Raw genomic sequence first — 17,407 nt, forward strand, 5'->3', positions numbered from 1 at the left:
GCAAGGAAGAAAGCTGCTCTTTAGAAGTAGAATTGGTTGGCTGTATTTACTGATTAGTTGAGTATGAAGAGAAATCTTAGGTAAACCTTATAGGCTTACAACAAAAGGTCTAGGTAAGTGGGGGAACAAAGTCACCCTAGAAGTGATGGAAGGTGATGGAACCAAGAGCCAGGTAGACATTTAGACATTGGCCATGACCACAGAGTTGAAGAACAGAGTCTTGGAGAGGAACCCAAGGATGGAGTATGAAGAAATGACAGCAAAACACCTCCAACAGGATGCAGTCTGTCTGTTTCATTTCTCCAGCACCCATACCTGGCCTGTCACGTGCAGTCAACAGATAAATGTGTGTGACGTTGCGTGACAAGGAAAGGGAGACTATAGAGAGTGAGGAGCTGATTTTATTTCATGAATTCATATTTTTCTACAGCTTTATTGAGGTATGAGTGACAAATCTGATTTTATGAGTTTTTAAAAGAACCTTTGACTTCAATAATTAAGAAGACTTTGGTACCCTGTGAAAGTAGTTTGGGCAAATGGTGAGGCACACACCAGATGGAAATGGACTGAGATCTTGATGTGGGATTGGTAAGGAGAAAGGAGAAGCTTTCGTGCTTTAGAAGTTTGGTAGTGAAAGGGGATTGGGGTGTTTCAACATAAAAGTTATGTAGTCATGTATTATTTTTAAACAGAAAGCAATATGATTTTAAGCTGCCAGAGGAAAGTCTATGAAGGGACAGTGAAACTACAATAGAATAATAGATGGGAGAATAGAGTCATCTTGAGTGGGAAAGGCTGAAACCAAGAACCAAGTGGACCTTTGGAAAGCTGGCTGTGGCCCTGGAATGAGAGCTGAGCAGACACAGAGACCAGCAGAGAGAAGCTAGGCACCAGCAGGCCAGATCTGGGCAATAGCAACCAGGCCCCTCCTGGGCTCTTGGTTTCTCCAGCCAGGCAGAGTGTACATCTGCACCTGTGATCTTTAATTTAAAGGCAGGTCTCACCTTATAAATATGTATCCAAAGGGGTGGTTTGGGAGTTTGAAAATAGGAAAAAACTAAATATATATAGAAGTTCTGGTTAGGAATGCCCCCCTCTCCCTGGTCCCAGGAGGGGAAAAAAAAAAAGTGGTAGGCAGTAAGTTTCTAAACTACATGAGAAGATGCTTCTGAGGTAGGTGCTAAAGAAGCTGCTAGAGCTACTAATTAACTGAAATGTAGCTCCTGTGTGATATGTATCTTGCTTGTTGAGCTTTAAGGATTAGCATAAATATTCAGTCTGATTATATAAATAATGTGTATTGTTCAACATGGACATTTTGGAAAATAAAGCATGAAGGAAAATTAAATGGTCCATGCCTCTGTCAGTCAGGCATAGCCAGCTATTAATATTCTGTTATTTTCCTTTTCATCTTTATTGTACACAATTGGTCATATTTATTTTTTTAATATGTATTTAAAGTATTTTTTTAAGTTGTTGATAGACCTTTATTTATTATTTATTTATATGTGGTGCTGAGAATTAAACCTAGTGCCTCACACTTGCCAGGCAAGTGCGCTACTACTGAGCCCCAGCCCCAGTCCTGGTTGTGTTTAAAACACAGATTTTAATCCTATTTTTAAACTTCCTCTTATATCAGGAGCATTTCCCCATGGCATTAAATATTCTTTGACATTGGCTATGTTGATTCAATTAAAAAATACAGTTTTTATACTATTTTTAAAAATTTTCTTTTACGAGCATTTTCCATGGCATGAAATACTGATTATTGAAATGTTAATTTGATTGTATGATGTACCATTATTTGAGTCCCTTTGATAGTTCTGCTGGTGGAGTGGAGGACTATAGAATTTTTACCACATGCACATCAGATAGTGCACTAATCTCTAGGATTTATGAAGAACTCAAAAATCTTAACACCAAAAAAACCAAATAACCCAGTCAATAAATGGGCCAAGGAACTGAACAGACACTTCTCAGAAGATGATATACACTCAATCAACAAATATATGAAAAAATGTTCAACATCTGTAGAAATTAGAGAAATGCAAATCAAAACTAAGATTTCATCTCACTCCAGTCATAATGGCAGCTATTAACAATACAAACAACAATAAGTGTTGGTGAGGATGTGGAAAAAAAGGAACACTCATACATTGCTTATGGGACTGCAAATTGGTGCAGCCAATATGGAAGCTGTATGGAAAATCCTTGGAAAACTGGGAATGGAACCACCATTTGACCCAGCTAACCCACTCCTTGGTTTATACCCAAAGGACTTAAAAACAGCATACTACAGAAGCTGAGGCTGTAGCTCAGTGATAAAGTGCTTGCCTTGCATGTGTGAGGCACTGGGTTCATTCCCCAGCACCACATAAAAATAAATAAAGATACTGTGTGTTCATCTACAATGAAATAAATGTAAAACAAACAAACAAACAGCATACTACAGGGACACAGCCACATCAATGTTTATAGCAACACAATTCACAATAGCTAAACTGTGGAACCAACCTAGATGCCCTTCAGTAGATTAATGGATAAAGAACATGTCATATATATACACAATGGAATATTACTCAGCAAAAAAAGAGAACAAAATATGGCATTTGCAGGTAAATGATGAAGCTGGAGAATATAATGCTAAGTGATATTAGCCAATCCCAAAAAACCAAATGCCGAATGATTTCTCTGATTTAAGGATGCTGATCCATAATATGCTGTGGGGTGGGTGGGAGGATTAAATGAACTCTAGATATGGCAAAGGGGAAAAGGGGAGAGAGGGGAGAGGATGGAGGGGAAGGGAGGGGGGCATAGGGGTAGGAAAGATGGTGGAATGCGATGGTCAACATTACCCTAAGTACATGTAAGAAGACATGACTCTACTTTGTGTGCAACCAGAGATAGGAAAAATTGTGCTCTATATGTGTAATATGAATTGTAATGCATTCTGTTGTCACATATAACAAATCAAAATTAAAAACAAAAAAGAATGAATGCGATTTAAACTGAGTGGGGTGGTTGGCACCCTGCGGGAGAGGGACCATTACAGCCATGTGCTTAGGATTTAAATGACAGCTTTACCACAGGGACTGACCACACCCCCTCACCACCCCCACCAACCCACTCACTGTCCTGGGGAATTTGTGGTATAAAAAGATAGATGAAATTTCCATTTGTTTTGACATTTTACTCCAGAATTAAATAACAAATAATATTTCTCATTCCAAGCAGAAATATTTGGTACAGACTTTATTATCCAATCCCAAAGTTTGTGAAACTAAAAATTGTCTCATATTTGGTCTGGTAAACACATTCAATACACAGTTTGAGGCTTAGTATTTTAGGTCCTAAAAACAATCACCACTGTCCCTCCTCTGGGCGCCAAATAGGAACATTCCCAATGAACACGTTGTATTCTAAAACATCTAATGGCAGTATTAGAAGCCTGCCATTCGTCTTAATCATGTTTACCAGCTCAAACGAAGACTTTGGAATTGTGTCTGACTATGAGGCAATCATTTTAATCAACTCCAGGCTTGCCTTTATACGAGCCATTTCTTTTCGAGATTTGAATACCAGCTAAACTGCTTGTGATTTTTTGAAACAAGGAAGTTAACAGCCAAGCATGGGTGAGGGTGGGGCTGGAGGAGCAGTAGTATGTATTCCGCTAGGATGAGAAAAGAAAGGAATCACCTCAGGGAAGATGATACATTTTTAAAGGAAGCATTTTAGAAAGTTTGCAGGTTTTTGATCTTATGGGAAGTCCTCAGCTCCCTGTGTGAGCTGAATGGAGTTCCCATCAGCAGGAGATAACTTTATTAGTATACCAGTGATTTATTATTTTAGTTTCTTATATGCCTATCTGCTTTTTACCCTAGACAAACCTAACTCTACTTGCAAATTCCTGTCCAGGTGGCCTCTGCTTTGTAAATCGGCTGGGGCCTTAGGGCCTAGGCCCTTATATCCCCAGTCCAAAGTGACCCTGCTGAGACCAGGGGTCTAGTGTACCTGATTGCATTTTCAGGGAAACAGCCAAATTTAGATTCTATTCATGATGATTCCTGAATTACCACTGAAGAGCTTGAAGGAGCTTTGATTGCCCACCCAAGCTTTACAAAATAATTGCCTAATCAGCTCCAATATTCCTAGGTGACCTCTTATTTTAGGGGAGGGGGTTACTGGGAATTGAACCCTGGGGTGCTTTACAACTGAGCTACATGCCCAAAGCCCCCTCCCCCTTTTATTTTTAAAATTTCAAGATGGTCTAAACTGCTCGGGCCTTTCTGAGTTGCTGATACTGGCCTCAAACTTGTGATTCTGTTGCCTGAGCTTCCTAAGACCCTAAGATTACAAATGTGTGTTACCATGACTGACTACTAGGCAGTTTCTCTGAGGTCATAGGACAAGCAAAGTTCAGTTGCTGCCCTTAAGAAAGGCTTTTGGGGGCTGGGGTTGTGGCTCAGTGGTAGAGTGCTCGCTCGCCTAGCATGTTTGAGGCCCTGGGTTCAATCCTCAGCACCACATAAAAATAAATAAATAAAATAAAGGCATTGTGTCCAACTACAACTAAAACATAAAAAAAAAAAAAAGAAAGAAAGGCTTTATGGAAGCCCTATTTTCCCACAGCATATTCCTTTGTTTTCAGCCTCCCAAGACAATTGGCAGGAGGGGAGGTGGTACCAACAGAACTAAGTCACTTTTCTTTTGCTTTTCCATCATCCACTTTTCTTATCTCTTTCATGTTCCTTTGTCTTAAGCTATAGTTAATTAGGCATAGCTAAAAATAGCTACTTGGTGAAAATGAAAACTTGCACTAATCATTTTATACAGTTTCTACTTCAGATTGTCCTGACTCAACAAAATGCCATAGGAAGTTTATCTTTCTCCTAAAAGTTGCAAAGATGAATATCTTGGTATCTGGTCTCTGATGGCTGCCAAGTTTAAATTTCATCCTTTTCGGGGCTCAAGTAGAGATAGACATGCTGATGTTCCACAAGTTTCCATTTGAATGTAATAGAATACGGATTTAGACCATAACATCTGAACCTCATTTTAAAAATGGAGCTCTTCCCAAACCACTTGGCTGTGGTGGGCCCTTAGCAGATGAAGTCTTGGTATTAGCCATGCTAAGTTGGGCTTTCAGCTTTTACTGAACCCTTGCTTGGAAGACTCTCCTCTCCGCCTGCCAACAAGCAATTCCTCTCCCCCTTATGGGCATCACTGCCTTCCTGCTGTCTGCATGTCCTTCACAGCAGTGAGCTTCCATTAGCCTTCTTCTTTCTGTCATTGCCATAGTTTAATGACCTAGTGGCAGCCAGAGGTTCAGAGAAAGGGCAAAGGCTGACACTGGACTCCAAAGGTAGGATAGTATAGCAGGGCACTGAAATTAATAGTTGATAAGCTCTTAAGTATTCTCCTGGTGTTCTCCTTGAGCATTCTCGTGGCTATTGCTTTTTGGCACCCCTCCTCCCCTCAAGTTTACCTACTCTTGAATAGAACTTTCTGTTTTTGAATCACACTCTTGACCAATTCACTGTTGTTAGAAACTGTATTTTAAAAACAAACAGTTTTAGTGTATTCAGTGTCTTGGGTTCTCATACTTTCCCCACCCAAACAAAACCAATTCTTTCATGTTTCTTCAGAGCAGTTCACAGACCATCTGCAGGGGTTGTTAGTGACTGGAGCTATTCTTGACAGGCTTGGGAAGTTTTGTCTGTTCTGCTCATAAGTGGATTCACTATTTCTTTATTTCCTGAGAGTCAGGAAAGCAAGTTGGATACGTTATTGTCTCACAATATTAGAGATTAGAAATTTCTCTTAAGAGAACTCATCAGTTGGTGGACTGTAGAATTTGGGAAGCCCCCAGAAATTTCTGTTTTCAAGTATTAACTCACTTTTTTTTTTTTTTTTTTNGGGCACTTGTAAAATATATAGATTAAATCCAGATTCAGTGTTTATGGCTAAGATCAGAACCTGTGTTGTTAATTTCATTTTCCAACTCAATTTTTTTTGGTGGGGAAGGGCAATACCAGGGATTGAACTCAGGGGCACTTGACCACTGAGCCACATCCCCAGCCCTATTTTGTATTTTATTTAGAGACAGGATTTCACTGAGTTGCTTAGTCCCTAGTTTTTGCTGAGGCTGGCTTTGAACTTGTGATCGTCTTGCCTCAGACTCAGCTGCTGGGATTATAGGCATGTGCTACTGGCCTGGCCCCGTAGACTGTTTTTTTTTTTTTTTTTTAATTGACAATGGAGGGGTGGTCAGAAGCTCATCTGCGTTCAAATTAGAACAAAGTGAACTGCCCATGCGGACTGTACCTCACTGCTTCCTTGCCACTTCAGTGTACTATTTGATAGGACCTATCTCTAATTCTCAGTCTGCATGCTAACACCAAAGCTCTTTTGAAGAATTATATAAAATCCTGTATGTGTCCTATGGACATATATTTAATATATATTTACACACATCCAGAAGAAACTGTTAGTCCATGATGAGGGTAAAGTTGCTAAAAAAAAAAGTCTGTGTGGATCTTTGGCTCTAGAAATATTTTGTTTAAAAGGATCAGGAGGGGCTGGGGATGTGGCTCAAGCGGTAGCGCGCTCGCCTGGCATGCGTGTGGCCGGGGTTCGATCCTCAGCACCACATACAAACAAAGATGTTTGTCCGCCGAAAACTAAAACAATAAATATTAAAAAGTTTAAAAGGATCAGGACTACAATGTTATATTTAATTATTGCAAGTAGATTTTAGGTCCTCAGAGTAGAAATAATCTTATCTCCTTATACCTCCTGCTGAATGTTCCAGTAATGCCTCCCACTTCCCATCAGCTGTGATCAGGCTCATGGGTGGGTAGTGAAATAAAATCAGACACACATGTAATTAGAGTCAATGAATTCTTCATTGCCAGCTATAAACTTACCAAGTGCTCATAGCTTCTTGGTCCTCACTAATATGCAGAAAGAGCTAAATTATTTGTTTGGACAAAACAAGCTGATGCTAATCTTGAAGTGAAACAATTTTTTTGTGGGGGGGGGGGGCCCTGAACAGGTTTTGTGGCTCATGAGTTTATTTTGGACACAAGACCCTTCAAAAAGTCAGCAAATATTGATGCTGTGGATGTGGCCAAGAGGCTTCAAGATTATGGTAAGTGGACTTAGGGTAAGTAGCTTCTGACATTCATGCAGCTGTCCCTTCTGGCTACAGACTAGTTCCTCAAAAAAACAAATGGAATCCTTATTCATGGGATAAATTGGGAGTCTAGGGTTATTGGCAACCTTTAATAATGAAAAAATTTTCTTCTATTGCTACACTCCTGCCCTTTGAAAGACATTAAAACATGCCTCTTGGATGCATCAGAGCCAAGAAAGGGAGTCATAATAGTTAGATTTTCAAATGCCAAAGAAAAGGATTATTGTGCCTTTTCTGTGTTTCTCATAAATTCCTACTTCTCTCCCATTCCTATTAAATACGGGGTCCATGAAAAGGTAAGCTGGTGGAACAGGGAAGGAAGCAGAGCAGGTGACCTGTAGAAGTGTTAAGAGACACATAGCTCTGGAGTTACACAACCACTGTGGCCAAGGCACAGCCGTTGCAGCTGCTTCCGGAAATGAAGAAATAGGTGATATGCTTTTCACAAAAACTCAGCTTTCTCCAAAGTATTTTGAGAAGCATAGATCCCTTATTCGCCACATCCTCATTATAATTACATTTTCTTAATGACACTATGAATAATATCAAGGATCCTTCAACCCACAGAAAGGCTAAGGTGGGGAGAACTTTGCCTTTGGAGGGATGTGGAGAGCTGTCTGAATTTTAATGTCTTGTTTTAAGAAGGAATGTGAAAATTTTAGTAGTTTTGCTATTACATCATAATGGGATTCCTGCATGTATGATTAACTCCTCTCGAATGATATTATGTAGAATTACACTGATAATAAATGGAAAAACCAAAGAAAGCTGTTACCAATAAAATTAGCAACTGTATCTCCCATTACCTGATAGTAGAACTAACTCTGTTCTTCTGATTCACTCACCCAGCCAGGGATTGAGTAATAGCCAGTTGAGATGAAGATTTTCAATTCTTGCATGCATTGTTTACATCCCACACCTAATTACACCACACCAACAGAGAAAAGTCTAAGAGAGAGGTAGCAACTGATGTCACAACTCACTGTGTCCAAGTCATATTTTCTCTCCCAATTTGGATACTATTTTGATGTTTGATAGAATTTCCATATTTGTCCAAAGCCCAGGTTCCTCAGCACTCAGCACATGTGTTAATAAATGAGAGTTGGGGAAAAAAAATGAGTTGGAGCCAGGTGCAGTGGCATATGCCTGTAATCCCAGTGGCCAGGAGGCTGAGGCAGGAGGATCAAGAGTACAAAGCAGGCCTTAGCAAAGTGAGGTGTTAAGCAACTCAGTGAAACCCTGTCTCTAAATAAAATACAAAATAGGGCTGGGGATGTGGCTCAGTGGTCAAGTGCCCCTGAGTTCAATCCCTGGTATTGCCCTTCCCCACCAAAAAAAATTGAGTTGGAAAATGAAATTAACAACACAGGTTCTGATCTTAGCCATAAACACTGAATCTGGATTTAATCTATATATTTTACAAGTGCCCACTGTCTCTTTTCAGACAAGTTTGGGATATACTGTCTTAGGCCAAACTAATTATCAGACTCATTTTCAGAATCTAAGATTCAGCTCCTACCCTGGACTTCCTGAACCAAGGTCTAGATCCAGAAATGTCCTCTGAAAACATCTCTGACAGTTTCAGATATGGAGACCACTAAAAATGTTGGACTGAATTTGCTCACACAGTAAATTGAGGGTAGACTTCAATGAAATCAGATTATTATTAAAAAATAAACAGTCCTTTACTGGCTGGGTGACACAAGTGTATGCATTTGTTAAAATTCATTAAAGGGTACAGTTAAGATTGTGCATTTTATTGAAGATTTTCTCAAAAATGTGTGACTAAATATTGAATTCTAGTTAATGATATGCATATTGAAATATTAGAGAGCTAAGTATATGATGATTGCAATGCATCAAAAATAAGCTGGATGAATGTGATAAAGCAAACATTATAGAATCTAGTGATAGGTATTTGGGTACTCACCTACAGTGCTTTCAAATTATCTGTATGTTTGAAAATTTTTATAATAAAATGTTGGGGACATAAATCTTTATGGTATGCAGACATTACTATAACACTCCACATCATTAACGCATGCCAGAATTGGGGAACCACTGAAGTCTGGGGCAAGATTAGTTGACAGGTGTTATCAGCCTTGGAGTTACTCTTTCTTTTAAAAGTCTCACAGAGGGGCTGAGAATGTAGCTCAGAGGAGGAGTGCACAGGTAGCATGCACATGGCCCTGGGTTCCATTCCCCAGCACCACCCTCAAAATTTTTTATTATTTTTTTCCACAGAAAAATGTAAAAATGTTGTTTGCTTTTGTTCAGGAAATCTTTTGTTAATATTTCTTATTGATTCATCTTACGTATAAAAACTTTTGGAAACAGAAACACCTCATGCTGCATTCATGCTTTCCCTGTACTGACCAAGTCTCAGTTTCCTCACTTACAAAAATGGGGACAATATGTAACTTAAATTTGTATAGGCTATATTTTTATTTCTGTTATTTGTAAGTAAGGTATGATCATTGCAGAAAGGTGTTTTTTTTTTGGGGGGGGAGGGGATGTGCGCGTGTTTGTGTGTGCATGCTGGGGATAATCCATGGCCTTGTGAATGCTCAGCACATGCTCTACCACTGAGCTATATCCAGTTTCAAAGAGCCTAAAACAAAATGAAACCTGGTGATAACCTCTGTTAACATTAGTATTTGTCTTTTTTGTTGTCATTTTACCAAAGTGGGGTAATAAGTAACTTTTTTTTTACACCTAATTTTGAAGTTTTACCCAACTTAACAAATATTAATTTATATATTTTTTAATGCTTTCACAGTTATTGTATGGGTGTCCTGTAAAATTTATTTAGCCAATTCCTATTGCTGGAAATTAGCTTATATCCTAAGTTTTTCTTTGAATAACTGTGCTAAGATGAATTTCCATGTATATTTGTGTGTACCCATGTATATGTGCAGTATGCATGTGTATACATGTATAGATGCATGTATGTGTGCACACATTTATTTGATGATTTCCTTTGGGTAAATTATAAGGGGAGGCCAAAGTAAGTGAGTCAAGTTCTTCTATCTCCCTTTTCAGGATTTCATGCCCCCACCATGTCCTGGCCTGTGGCAGGAACCCTCATGGTTGAGCCCACTGAGTCAGAAGACAAGGCAGAGCTGGACAGATTCTGTGATGCCATGATCAACATTCGGCAGGAAATTGCTGACATTGAAGAGGGCCGCATCGACCCTAGGGTCAATCCATTAAAGGTGCGTCAGCGCTGATACTTTATTCAGATGTCCCATAGAGTAGGAAATGGTGTCTGGACAGTCTGCTGGCAACTACTGAACTCTCATCTGAAGATAGTCTTGCCTAGAATAAGATAATTCTTCTGAGAAGGTGTAGTCCATTTCTTGAGCAAACTGATTCCTCGGATATAATGTTGGGGTGGGAGCTACATACCTACACGTACCCAACGGATTGCCAAAGGAGGCAGTGGATACTGAAGGACTTGAAGCATTCTTATCCTTCTAAGTCTCTCATGCATTGTAGTGAAATGATGGCATAAATCAGAAGTGCATAAATTCTAACTGTATAAATACAAATTCTTGTATTGGAACAGTGGCCTCTGAGAACATTTGATCTGCCCTGGATGTTTTGCAGTGTATATGAGCCATATTGGAGAAAAGTTTGTTAGGCATTACCCTACCTCTTCTATAGCATGTTAATTTTATATCTGGTTAGGGTCTTAAGTTTTGGTTAGGTCCAGACATTGGGCTGGAGAACCATGAATGGAACATACCATGAAGGCTATGGTTGTATCTCCGTGGCTCTAAGCTAGAAAACAAGGAACTAAAGCAAGTTGGCATGTAGGGGCCACCGCCTAAGAGAAGGCAGGCCCTTGCTAAATGTGAGGAATATATTTTTACTGTCATTTCTTTTTTCTCCCCAGATATTGATTCTTCCAGGATTTAGACTATTTTTAAAAATGGCAATAGATATCTCAAAGAACATAATACTGAGTTACAGAAACAGATGGAGAATGGTTCTCAAAGATTGATAAGTTTAAAAATGAGCCAAATTGTGCTATTTGCTGTTTATTAATGTTAAAAACATGAGACTGATAAGCACTACATTCAGGACAGTGATTATCACTGATGAGGAGAGCAAGCAATGAGTTGCAGAGGGGAGTTACAGCTTTAACTATGTAATGTCTTAGTTTAAAAGGTGAAGCAAGTATGAAAAAATGTTCGTGTCACCTTGCTGGGTGGTAGATATGCTTATTATTACCTACCCTTCTAATAACTGAAATATATCATCAAAAATTTTCCTATCCCCCAAATTGAAAGACAACTCCTCTCTCTGGGCTTCCAGCAGAAGCTCGAGGACTGTTGCGTAGAGCAGAAGGCAGTGCACTGCTGACTGTCATCCTTGTCTTTCTCAGATGTCTCCACACTCCTTGACCTGTGTCACATCCTCCCACTGGGATCGTCCATATTCCAGAGAGGTGGCGGCATTCCCACTTGTAAGTTCTCCTCTGAAGCTGAATGTGGCAATTGCGTTGGTGTTTACTTGCCTAAGCCACATCTCCTGAGGGATCCTTTTCCTACAGCCTCATTAGAGAAACCCTATATGGCACACCTTGTGATAGGTGGGTCGTGATGAACACAGGGCAAAGGCCCTGGCTTCAGTGCCTGAGGTCAGAAGTAGGACATTCACCACAGGTTTGGAACCCACAGTAACAGAGGTACAGAAGAAAGCTGAATATTAGGGGATCTCTGTGATTAACATGTTTTCTACTGCCATTCAACAAAAAATGGACCCAAGTGCACTCTGCCTTCTTACAGATTATATGAAGAAGGTACTCTGTAGTCTGTTGGGAGTGACATAGGGACAAGGCTCAAATGTTGGAATTTTTTTTTTTTTTTAATGCATTACTGGGGATTGAATCCAAGGGGCATCCTACCACTGAGCTACAGCCCCAGTCCCAGACAGGTTTTTGCTACGTTCTGAGGCTGGCTTGCTAACCTCTTGCCTCAGCCTCAAGTTGTGGGATTATAGGATTGCCACTACTAAGGCAAAAGTTGAAGTTTTTTGGGGGTACTGGGGATTGAACCTAGAGAGCAACATACCAGCCCTTTCTATGTTGCATTTTGAGGTGGGGCCTCCCTAAGTTGCATAGGGCCTTGCTAAGTTGTTGAGGCTGGCCTTGAATTTGTGATCCTCCTGCCTTAGCCTCCTGAGTTCCTGGGATTATAGGTGTGCACCACTGCACTGGATGTTTGTTGTTTTTGACAGAATAGCTTTTAGTACTTGTTGGGCTAATGGTATTTTGGGCTGTGGGAATATCTTTGCACCTTCCTTTTCCCCAAGAACATATGCTCACAATATCCCCTAGTATTTTCATCTTTTGTCCTTTCCAGCCCTTTGTGAAACCAGAGAACAAATTCTGGCCAACCATTGCCCGGATTGATGACATATATGGAGATCAGCACCTGGTCTGTACCTGCCCACCCATGGAAGTTTATGAGTCCCCATTTTCTGAACAGAAGAGAGCTTCTTCTTAATATTCTCTCCCTAAGTTCAAGCTACCAAGTTGATGTCTCTCCCTGGAGCATTTGATAAGCAATAAATATTTCATCTCCCACCCAGGCTCAAGTAAGGGTTTTATGTACTTTATATTTTTATAATCTCTCTCAAGGTTAATGTAAATACAGTTAGCATAGTGAGTGGCAGCTGACTGTTGGAAGTCTGGTTTTTTTGCTTCAATACTCTGTATCCAGTTGATTGGAAGCCATTTATTTTTTTGCATAGAAAAATTTGAGTGTGCTAGGAACTTTTTCAATGTGGCAAGTTTGCAGAAGTTAGAGGCTTTACTGGAAATTCAATAGTCACATTTTTGTTCCAAATAAGTCCTCATGGACTATGCCATCTGTGGGAAATCCCAGGGCAAATGTTTACATTTTATATCTACTGAAGAACTTTTTTCCTGACTAATTTGCCTAATCTGTAATAGCATTTAAGTGTGTTCATTTTCTGTGTGTGGATTTTTTATCTGCATTTATTAGTATTCTAATAAACAATTCAATTTGAAGAATGCCCTCCATTTTATAATTTTACCCTATCACACTCCAGATTCAGGGGGAACTGAAGAGCAACAAGAGTACCCAACCCAAGAGCCATAGTTATATTATCTGTTTTGCCTTTGGCTAAAGAAAGCTTGCTTGTCCTGGTCACCATTGAAGGTTACTTTGACCATTTAGAATTGTGTTGGGATGCATGTAACTAAAATTCAAGTACAGAATTTCAATTTAAATAGCAGCTTTTTTTTTTTTTTTTTTTAAGTCCAGAGCTAACCAGCCAAGGGCTGATGCTCTGTCAGTCTTGCTGTTCTGCCTGCCTTTACATTTCAAAATGACTACTGCACATCCAGGTATCACATAGCCCTTTAAGATAGGAATGAGGGGAAAGAGCAAAAGGCACATTCTATTGAAGTTTTGTCTCTTTTGAAGTGCTTTTCAAGAAGGTCCATCTAGGAACTCCTTACTTTTAACCGGCCAGTATTGTTTCAGATCACCACTCCTAACTACAAGGGACTAAGGGGAGGTCTTTTACCTGGGCACCCTACTGCCCCAGACAAAATCAGCACTTTGTGAAAGGAAAGGGGAATAGGTTTTGGGTAGGCAACTAGCATGCCTGCCATGACTTTCTCCCCCCAAAAGCAAATATTTGAGGTGCTCTTGATAATTATCAAGTACTTGCTCTAACACTGATTTCTTGATTCCTTGTCTGGCCGGTTACTCCAACAATTACTCAGTATCACTAATGATCTGGACAAAAGGTCTGAGTGCCCTATTGAATTCTAAAAAAGTTTGTAAAACAATGTTAGCCTAACAAAGTAGTCAAGAAACAATGGGCTCCATGGTTTCTCTTTTACATGGTAATTAATATTTAATTACATCTCAGTTACAATTCTAGGTGAAATGTTTGAAATATCTCATTTGAAATCTTTTCCACTTTTACCTAAGGGAGGTATGGAGAGATGTTCTTGGACACAAGCTGGTGTGGCCTAGGCTGACCAGCTCTAGCGCTTGTCAGCCCAAACAGGATATGACACTGTTATGGTGACTGCAAACTTGGAACCTTTGCCCTTCCTGAGCTGGAAAACTGTTTTCTCAATACAGGTTAGCCATCAGGGCATGCAGCAGCTCCTTCTCAGGAAGTACCAGTTAATGAAAATAAATAATTGAAGCAAAGAGTGGTTCTTTTCTATTTTGTCAAAGTATTAGTAGTTGAGGGTCAAAGTTGTTTCTACAACTGGCCATCCAACTGGTCATGCCTCTAGAATGTATCAGAGGCAAATGCTGGTAGTTAAGAGTGTCAAAGAGAACCATATGTCCTTCATTATTAAATCACTCACATATTTACTTAATGGTTGTGCCATTCTTTCCCACCTCTGGGTCCTGGCTCATATGACATCTTCTACTTGGAGCACTCTCCTCAGCCACTTTTGCATGACTCCTGTTCACTTTGCATGTTTCAGCATGGAGGATCTGTTTGTTCATTACTGTAAATGTAGGAGGTATGATTAATATTGAGCGTATTTGTGGGTGTCAATGATTGATTTTCTTACTGTTGCATCTTTTTTTCCCTTTCCTTCTCTTCAGACTTTTTTTTTTTTTTAAATATGCAGCACTGAGAATTGAACCCAGAGCCTCACATGTGCGATGCAAGCACTCTGCCACTGAGCCACAATCCCAACCCTTTTCTTCTGTTCATAATGTGTAATTCCCATCTGTTGGGGCACTGAGTACATCATCTTCCTCTCTCTTACTCCTTTAGTACTTCTGGTTCTAAATTTTCCGGCCATTATCACAGTTTGCCAAACGAGTTTCTCAACCTTCAGACATGTTGTACCTTTCACCTGAAGCTTTTCTCCACTTCCATTCCTTACCTCTCAAACATATAATCTCCTGGGCATAGGGATAATTTCCTAATTTTTTTTTAGATATATTTCTTCTTTCTTTCTTTTTAAACCTTTATTTTATTTATTTGTATGTGGTGCTAAGGATCAAACCCAGGACCTTGCATGTGCTAGGCGAGCACTCTACCACTGAGGCCGACCCCAAGCCCCCTAATTTCCTAATTTTTAGAAGTTCTAATTCTGTCAGGTCACCCATACCAACATTTGTTTAAAAAAATGTAGTCAGTTTGGGATGGGTAGTCTCTGGTACCTAGAATTGACAAAGGTTTTTTTTTTTTGTTTTTTTTTTTTACAAGAAACAGTGCTGTTCAATTATGGTTTAATAGACTTTGATAGGCTAACCAGGTAACCAACCCCTTTTCTCTATATCATTGTTCCAATGGGGAATATTTGTACAAATTCATACAAACAAGATCATTTCATTTCCCACCTGCATCAAGTCAAAGACCAAGAAATACTTTCATTTCTCTTTCAAACTAACTTCTAAAATGCAAGTTGTAGGGCTAGGATTGTGGCTCAGTGGTAGAGCACTTGCCTAGCACACATGTGGCACTGGGTTCAATCCCCAGCACTACATTAAAAAAAAAAACAAAAAAACTAAACAATCAAAATAAAGGTTTTGTGTTCATCTGCAACTAAAAATATTTTTTAAAAAATGTGAGTTGGAGGTTGTGTATAATTTCTTTTGCATTCAATAGGATCTATGGGTTTGAAACAAAAATTACTTTTTTTTTTTTTTTAACAGAAATACATGAAAGGAAACAACTTCCTAGGTGCTCTAAGAGGTCTAGAGCTTTCAAAACTGATGCAATAGTAATTTTACTGTGGTTTTGATCTGTTTGCTACATTGAAAAATATGTGTATACTTGGATATGGCATTTTAAATTTTTTAAAATAAAAGTGTTATTGAAGATCATTTGAAAAAACAAAGCAAAAAACTTGGTAGACTCAGAAGACTTAAGTGCTTTAAATAACAGCCAAAGTCATAAACTTCCAGAAAACAGGATGGAATCCAAAGGCATTGGGATGAGTGCAGACTTTCCCCCAATGCTGATACCATTGAGAGCTTGATCCAAAACTGCTACTCACTACAGTAGACCAAGCAGCCAAAGAACTAGATGCATATACATTCTTTCTTAAAGGCATAAGGAAGGAAGAGAAAAAAGTTGACTTATTTGTGTTCAAGATGTTTCGTCCAATATGAACTACCCACAATATTAAAGATCCCCCAAATAAAAAAATCTGTTTTTAGTGGTCAAAAGAAGCTGCTTCAGATACATTTCAAAAGACAATGAGAAATATTTCCATGGAAGGAGACAGTTGGGTAGTCTGTTAAACAGATTTACCAATAACACATCAGTGAGTACAGAATGTGGTGCCAACCATTTTGGAAGGTATAAGTGGAAAGCTAGCTGGCAATGCTATTTCTCTATTTTATCAAGATAGGTTTTAGCCTGTGATGGCATCAGCCAAAGAAGTACTGTCAATCTGAAGTTTAATGCTACTGAGCATGAGGCAGTTATGGGAATTGCCAAAAAATTGAACAAAGGTCCCTAAACGGTTTCATTATTTCCCAGAAGTTAATTGCACTTAGGGATTATGGTTTGAAAATGAGAAGTGTCTAAAAGAAATTACAATAATGATTCTCAGGTATTTTTATATGCAGTTTAGTCAGATTGCACATTATTTCTCTTTGGAAGAGTATCCAACTTGTTTGTCAAATACTTTAGTGGAGAGTAATATCCCTGAGTTTAAATTCTAGACCCAACATTGGATAGCTTTGACTTAGGGCATAACTTCTTCCTTGCCTGTAGAATGGAGATAATGCCATTTACCTCGAAGGAGAGTATGAATGGTAAGTTAAAAATATCAATTAACTCTTCTTTTTTAGAGACAGACTGAATGGATGTGGGGAATATTCATCTTTGCTCCTAAGACATAAACATACTGACAAAATATTCTTATTTAAAAACACAGGTTCTAAAGGAAGAAAAGGAAATTTTGAGGTGGCAGAATTGGAGAGAGAACCCACATAACTTTAAATGTGGCCTGTGGAGGTACCAGGACTAGATATATACCTTAGTAATCAGGAGGTTCACTGATTGAATGTTAGGGACTGAGACTGTAGTCATAGTGAACATGAAGGAGGAGAAATGGGGCACACTTAGAATTGAGAAAGCCCTATTCCAATAAATGGACCAAAATATCCATATGCACTAACCAGGTTAATAGCAGAAAACAAATTTCCCATCTCAGACCATGGGTTTAAACAAAGTCACCCG

At 39.1% G+C, this 17,407-nt stretch overlaps 1 protein-coding gene across 1 annotated transcript in view; it reads left to right on the top strand.

Annotated features, from left to right (window-relative positions):
- Positions 1 to 13,235, top strand: part of Gldc (glycine decarboxylase) — an 86,004-nt gene extending 72,769 nt beyond the window's left edge. The window contains exons 21-24 of the mRNA XM_048806775.1: positions 7,055 to 7,150; positions 10,238 to 10,410; positions 11,586 to 11,666; positions 12,565 to 13,235. Of these exons, the coding sequence (XP_048662732.1) occupies positions 7,055 to 7,150; positions 10,238 to 10,410; positions 11,586 to 11,666; positions 12,565 to 12,708 (494 nt within the window). The 3' untranslated portion in view covers positions 12,709 to 13,235. The remainder of the gene's footprint in view (positions 1 to 7,054; positions 7,151 to 10,237; positions 10,411 to 11,585; positions 11,667 to 12,564) is intronic.
- The last annotated feature ends 4,172 nt before the right edge of the window (positions 13,236 to 17,407 follow it).

The sequence above is a fragment of the Marmota marmota genome, unplaced genomic scaffold, assembly GCF_001458135.2.
Source record: "Marmota marmota marmota unplaced genomic scaffold, marMar, whole genome shotgun sequence".
NCBI lineage: Eukaryota > Metazoa > Chordata > Mammalia > Rodentia > Sciuridae > Marmota > Marmota marmota.